The following is a 7,067-nucleotide window of genomic DNA, read 5'->3' on the forward strand; positions in this document are numbered from 1 at the left end:
ATTGTGCGGTTAACTGCAAATGTCCTCTTCCTCTTTGAGATGGGCTTTTTCGGTAATACCTCCAGACCACCCCTTTGCACTCCAGTTCCTTGTATAATCCAAGTCATATCAGACCGGCAGTAGTCAGGGAAGTATCCCCAACTCCTGCAGACGCTGGGGAATTAAAAGGATCCGCACTTGTGCTTATGGCACCTTGAGTTCACTGGGATGAATTTTTCGAAATGAAGATGCCGTTCGTCTCGCTAACAAGTCAGCAAATGCAAACGGAAGTGGGACCACACCATGTAATGAAGGAACTATCGTTATATGTGCTCTGCTACTCTTCTAATAACGCCACTTTGCCAGAGAAGATACTTTAAGTGAAAGGTGGCCTACAGCTAATAATCATTGAGCTATATCGACTAAAAAGTCTCTGTTAAGAAGTTCGCTATGAACACTTTTAGTTCCATGAACATTGAAGGTAGGAAGCAGTAAACGTTATTGCAGGAAAGATGCTTGTCTTGACTCCTGAACTTGTTAATGCAAGTTGCATGGCGCGAAAAACAGCTTTCGAGCAGTTGCCACAAAACTCAGCCATCAGTGGCAACATGCAGATTAGAGCACACAGCATATTTGGTTTCTACTCACTGTTATGACGCGACAGTGTTTTTCTTGATATTTGCGTCTGTACGCATGGGCCAGCTTAAGTAATCGCATACACATAACGAAGGCAGCTTCCTACGCCACTCATACGCCTCAACGATACGATTCCAGTTTGTAATTCCGTAAATCTCTTGCCGACTCTGGCAAAATCTGCAATGGCCTTGAGACGGCTGGAGGCGCTTCCTATCTTCCGTATTATTCGACTATGTCTTTCCAAGAGCGCGGTCTTCTTCGCGAGCAGCGCAGACTGCAATTGGAACTGCGGCAGCAGCTATCATTCGTTTCAGCGAAACGCAGCGGTGACACTCGATCTTGGTTTATCAGCATCCGTTTTTTCCAAGTCTTACAGACCGAGTACAGCAGCCATCTTGTCGACGAACGAGCAGACTTAAAAGCTTCCTCGTGCGGTTCGCTAGCGGTCAAGCCGACCAGTTTTTTAACAAGAAGAAAACCATGTGGAGTGCTCTTCCATGTGTGCTGGTAGTCGCCATCGCTGCGGCTCGTGGGGTTCTCGCAGAACCCTCATGTAAAGACCCGAGTGAGTCTGACTACGAATACTACCGTTGCTCCAACTTCAGCAGCCCCGGCGACTTCTCCACTTACCTTGAGCGGCCGCAGCTGCACCACGACTTGACCTTCGTTCTTAAGGACAGTACGCTGAGTCACCTGCCAGACAGAGCCTTCTCTCAGATCAACGCCACGGTCCTGGAACTGAGCAATGTACACCTGGAAACTTTTTCTTTGCCGGGAGAAAATCCTTTCGACGGGCTGCAGAGTTCACTGAGGAAGATCGTCCTGAGCCACGGTAGCACGATACCCACCTCGTGGGCCGTCTTTTCATCCCTGGAGCAACTGAGGACGGTTCGAATCTCGGAGACGAAAAATCTCGTGCTTGCACGAAGCTTCAACGAGCTGCCACAAACCGTGAAAGTCATCAACATAGCCTTCTCCGACATCGCAAGTGTTGACGAGGATTGGGTGTCCGGCCTGCAGAACCTCGAAGTTGTGGGAATCCGTCACTGCAACCTCAAGGTCTTCCTTCGTTCCATGCTCCCGAGGCCGGCGCCCAAACTATGGAGACTGGACCTCTAGTGAGTGAAGCACGTAAATTAATCGATTACCATGGTTACCGCTGATTCCAACGGTGCGATGTTATGCATAATAAGCATGAGCTTATCTTGAGTTACGATGATTGAAAGACTAAATTTTAGATCACTTATAGTAGATAACACCTGGTTGCTTCGGCAACAAGGCGCGTAGACGACCGCTTTGTTCTTTGACTGACCATCACAAAATGTGCTCTTTGGTTAACTAGTAACAGTCCTTTCACAAAATACGTAGTAACAATCCTTCCTGGGAAGCAAACGAAAGAACGAGTTAGTATTGGTTTCATGCTTCATATTTGGAAAATTACACCTGGGATAGCTTTCTCGTAGATCCGTTTCCGAATTACAAAACTGAAATTTTACCCTGTTCTTGAAGCATGGAATCTCTACGTTCGGAGGAGCCCCGGCCCCCAGCTACCATCGGAGGTGGACCACAGCCTAGCTCTCATAAAAGTTGTTTATAGTCTGTCTATAGACTTCTTATAGACTCTATTGCCTTCCTGTAGGTATTACCTTTTGTCTATTCAGTCTATAAATTGGCTATAGGAAAAGGGCTACCAAAAATATATTGGTCATACATCTATAGACTGATTATATACTGTCTACAGGGTTTGTATTGCCAATAGACTAGTCTATAAGATTTGTCTATAGAAAGTTTATAGACTTAATAGACAAAAGCCTAGGAGAGTCTACAGACTATCTAAAGATATTTTTGTAAGGGAGCAGAATGCTTTGTAAGTTCACAAGTGGCAGCATAGCTCTGGCTTTTGCGCAATTACGAAAATACCTAAGTGCGAAAGAGTCTATATTTCTGAACGACGTTACTCGTTAGTTGCCGAATAAAAACCATTGGTGGCGTGCGGTTTTTCAGCAAGAACGACCTGACGTCCCTTCCGAGCGACTTCAGCGCTGACATGCCTGTCCTGCGATCGGTCACGGTTGAGCACAACCAGATCACCACGTTCAGCCCCGAGACTTTCGCTCCGCTCGTCGACGGCGAGGCAAACAGGGTTCGTCTTATTGGTAAGCAAACTTCAAGTTGGCTATCCTCAACCGGAACCTTGGTTTAGTTTGGTTGGTTCACAGCAACAATGATTACAAAAATGGAGTTAAAACGGCAATAACAAAGCCGCGGGCACTTATTCTGTTTGCCCGGGCCTTTAAGTGTCTCTCGTTTCAAGCATAATTTCATACTTGTTGCTGCTGTTACTGAACCAGCCCAAACCAAAATTCTGATATCATGACTGAGCATATTTCTTCTCTGCTCTTTCGTTTTTTGATCTTATCAGCCAAGACTATGCAGTGCGCCTCAACATAGCGTCCACTGTTTTGTCTTCGACCGTACATTTGTAACTGTGTCCTTTTTGTGTATCGCTGTTTTCGCGGTCGTTGCTTCAATTTTCGGCTTTCAAATGTTCCTCTACATTTGCCGAAGACTTATACCATGGAGGTTTTAACCTAGAAAAACGTTGTTTTTGTAAGAGAAGTAAGTTTAAGTGCGTTACGTAATTCTTCGGTCACCGGCACCGGTGCCCGCTGGTAGGGGGCGATGAGCAAGGCACATCTTATTGGAGCGGTTCTTCGTAGCCTCCTCACATACCACAAAAACCAATGGTGCATCCATCGGAAATCTTCCAAGCACTGTGTGGGGAGATGGGCACAAGAGATAGCGCAGACTAACTGCATGGCATGATAATGATGCAAAAGTGATATCTACCTTTCGCAGCTCGCTGTCGGTTTAATCGTTTATATCCTCCACTGAGCACAATTAGACTTGCAGCGAACACGGGCGACTCTTCGAGGGAACTCCTGAAGGCAAACGGAGCGGAGTTTTATTATGTTCGTTCACTATATTATGGGCATTTATCAACACTCCACAAAGGAAATCTCTCATTTAAAAGTATTCGCAAGTTTTCCTGAAAGAAAAAAAAAACATTTCATGTAGTGTCAGTAAGCGCTGGTCAGAAAACAAAACCCTTCCTTAGAAGCTCGTTCAGAAATCATACGCGCGTGTCCTAGGTTTGGAGCGTCAGACCCAACGGTTATGTGGGAGAGTTGCATGGCCTGAAAGCTGTTCAGGAGCTCCACAGCCGGTCTTTTAATTTGACCTTAGCATAAAACGACTTTTAGCATCTGGATGGTATCCTGTACTTGCTATTGACATCATACTTGATATATCTTCCAGTCGCTGATTGCGTACTGCTCAAAACAAGACACACGCCCAACATTTTTGGACAAAAATTGTCAATACTGAGAAATTGTAGGTACTGTTATGGAAATATTGAAGGTAATGACCCATTCTTTAGATGTGTAGCAAAATATTTTTTTTAATGTTTCTTCATCGCTCGCATGGCGCAGTTACGGAGACTGCCATAGAAAACCAACGGGGGAAGCATTTGACGGTCGCAGAAACGTTGATAGCAAAAAAAAAAAAAATGCAAGTCTGTCAACGGGAGATCTACAGGGAAGAGTGGAGTAATATATGCTAGTAAGCAACAGTAGAAAAAACTGAAAAGAGATATGTGGCTAAAGGGCATCCTTGGGTGGGGAAGGTAATCGCGTCAAAGATGAATTCTTGCAATGCACTGAGAGTGTAGTTTTTTTGTCCGCATTTTTGCTGTTTTAAAATACTGCTCTGCACTGCACTGTTTTTTTTACCTTTTTTGTGCAAGCTGAATTTTCGCATTGAAGACATCCGATTTGTTGCTTTCTGTGTTGTGCCGATATGGCCCATCAGGCGACCACTTGTGTCATCTTAAGTCCTATCCATTGATCCCGAAGTTTCTCAGTAAAACAAAATAAAAATAATGTGGGGCAGAAATTGCACTTTTTAATGTTACAAAAAGAACGTTAATTTTTTTATTTTTCATCAATGCGACGTGAAATTTGCCTTAGCGTGGTGAGAAGAAAACGCTGACATATTCTGTGAAACAAACATGTGCGGCATAAATACGAAAATCAAGTTCTTTCTGTTTCTTTGCAGTGCTGCAGTGACGACAATAATTTGAGAGAATGAAACGAGCGGCGCAGTTCTCAATATTTTAAGAGAGCTAACGTAATTAATGGGTTAAGTGTTCGATGTATTTTAATTTCGGCCGCACGAGAATTTTACATTGTTCCTTATACTTAGGCAAACTAACACGTGGTTCCCGTTGTTAGCAGCATCTTTGACGCGCATATTACGAGAAATGTCATTATTAGTGTGAAGGCGAAGACACTGCAGCAGTTCACTGACTGTAGAGGCAACAGTATACGCCCCATGGCGCTTCCTGCGAGCTCCAGGCAGGTGCACCGTGCCGTCGCAGTCACCCACGCTTCCCTACGGAGCACTCCGTCCCCTTCTTGTTTTCCGAGGCAACTTCGGTGCGAGATGATAGTAAACTATTTTAGATGCTTCATGCCAGTGGAAAGCAGGCAGGGACTTGATTACGAAGCTCTCAACTTTTTTCGATGCTCACGTTTTAGTCTCTAAATCTGCAAACGCTGCATAAATAGTACTTCTGAAGTTCTCAGCATTCGCTCTCAAGTTGAGGTCTATAGTGCTCCAAAAGGGAGTTCGAAATTTGGTAGCGAACGGATTACGTACTGGGCCTGTAATTTGCGTCAGCCTTGCATGTGAGCTCACTTCCACATTTTGCTGAGTTCTTTGCCCTGCCTACTGGAGGTTCGAGGGATGCACTATTTATTTTACTGCCGCACTCATGCCTGTTGTATGTAGAATAAGGAGCAAAACCAGCAGGGCATCCAGTCGTTCTGGGAGACCAGAACGTTAACCACAGCTTAGAGTCAGTGGAAGAGGCTGGTTCGATTTAATTGATTCTTGAGCGTTGCCAACTAGTCATTTACAGACAAATGTGACGTGCACTTTACTTGGACTAGTTTATTTCGGTGAGCTGCAAACTGAGCACAGACTGTACTCTTAGTACACTAGCACTTCCTGTTGGAATTTTTTTTTTCTTTTCTTGAGTTACACTGCAGTACACGAACTTATATATACACCGCCTTTATTTTTTTTATTTGTTTGCAGGCAACCCACTGCGTTGTGACTGCAACCTTCGCTTCGCGCTAAGCTATCCGCCCAGCTGGTTGGGTGCAGCCTGCGAGACTCCGGAGCAGTTGAAGGGCCAGTTTCTCAAGGACCTCACCGAGCAACAGCTTACGTGCGCTGACGGCGCATGAATGAATGGTGCTTGCATTGCGTCCTCTGTCGGAGACTTCCGACAATAAACTTACCTTTCATAAAACAGAAAGCAACCTGCGTTTTACGTCTAATGAGTGAAGCGGCTCTTCGAGCGTTTAAGTGGGAATAAAACTGCTTCAGCCGCGATGTATGCGTCGGTGAAAATGGCGTGAGCCGTGCATTGTGTGGCTTGGTGGGATTGGAAGACGGGAATACGTGAGGCCACAAAAAGTAGTTCTTGCTGAGCCTGTCCTGCCCTCCAACTTCATTTGAAGGTATTGGCACTGGCTAGCACTGACAAGGCGTCCCTGCTGTCGGCGCGTGGCTTCGAATAACAGTCACAAAAAAAAAAGAAAAAAGTACCCCCGCTCGGTGCGTGGCAGGGCATGATAGAAGAGGAGGGATGAGACATCGCCGCTTGATTAGGAGGGGTAGTAGGGGGAAAGCGGCCTCGAATGGCCGGACAAGGAAAGCCGAGCGGCGCTTATGGTTTCATGGGTCTGCGAGGTTTAAAGTCTCATAGCGAGTCAGGCTATGAGGGACGCCGTATAGTGGAAGGCTGTGGATAATTTCGACCACCAGCGGTTCTTTACCGTGCCATGACATCGCACAGTACATTAGCCTCTACAGTCGGATAAAACTCAAGAACGATCGAAGCGGCTTTTCCCCGTCAGAAGACCCCTTCCAGCCAATGGTGTCGGCCGATTGTCATAAGCGCGACAATGTAGGGAGTGGCAGATGAAAGGAGATAGTCCCCTCCCTCCATGGTAAGGGATAGTCTCCTCTCTGCATTGTGACGCCGCACCCTGCATTGTCACACTAGCATGTTCAGAAAACTCGGCCGACGCCATTTTCTGGAAGGGGGTCCTTTGATGGGGAAAAGCCGCTTCCTTCTTGAATTGTATCCGACTATAACATTTTGCCTCCATCGAAATGCGACTGCCGCGTCTTTCGGGCCAGCAGCCGAGCACCATAGCCAGCGGCGTGATAGAATAGGCCAGAGAATGTCTCGTGAGGAGCAACAGGCGGCACGGTGGTTGGAGGGCGTGTCGGGAGCATCGTCGCCTTAGGCGCACATACTCTAGAGCACGGGTTCTGGAACTCGGTTCCGGAGAAACCCGCGGTTCCTTGGAGTGCTT

General features: G+C 46.2%; 1 protein-coding gene across 1 annotated transcript; it reads left to right on the top strand.

Annotated features, from left to right (window-relative positions):
* Positions 1 to 941: 941 nt before the first annotated feature.
* On the top strand, positions 942 to 6,002 carry LOC149339654 (toll-like receptor 9). The gene is made up of 3 exons (XM_089550527.1): positions 942 to 1,733; positions 2,620 to 2,771; positions 5,776 to 6,002. Exons 1-3 carry the CDS (start codon positions 1,096 to 1,098, stop codon positions 5,925 to 5,927), a joined length of 942 nt encoding a protein of 313 aa, XP_089406653.1. The 5' UTR covers positions 942 to 1,095; the 3' UTR covers positions 5,928 to 6,002.
* The last annotated feature ends 1,065 nt before the right edge of the window (positions 6,003 to 7,067 follow it).

This window comes from Amblyomma mixtum, chromosome 6, assembly GCF_055824585.1.
Source record: "Amblyomma mixtum isolate Tamu chromosome 6, ASM5582458v1, whole genome shotgun sequence".
NCBI lineage: Eukaryota > Metazoa > Arthropoda > Arachnida > Ixodida > Ixodidae > Amblyomma > Amblyomma mixtum.

What these genes read in the sequence shown, in the direction of transcription:
- LOC149339654 (XM_089550527.1), top strand. Translation starts at nt 1,096, where the DNA reads ATGTGGAGTGCTCTTCCATGTGTGCTGGTAGTCGCCATCGCTGCGGCT. An exon ending in CTATGGAGACTGGACCTCTA is followed by an intron (nt 1,734 to 2,619) that starts GTGAGTGAAGCA and finishes GCGGTTTTTCAG; the next exon opens with CAAGAACGACCTGACGTCCC. An exon ending in AAACAGGGTTCGTCTTATTG is followed by an intron (nt 2,772 to 5,775) that starts GTAAGCAAACTT and finishes ATTTGTTTGCAG; the next exon opens with GCAACCCACTGCGTTGTGAC.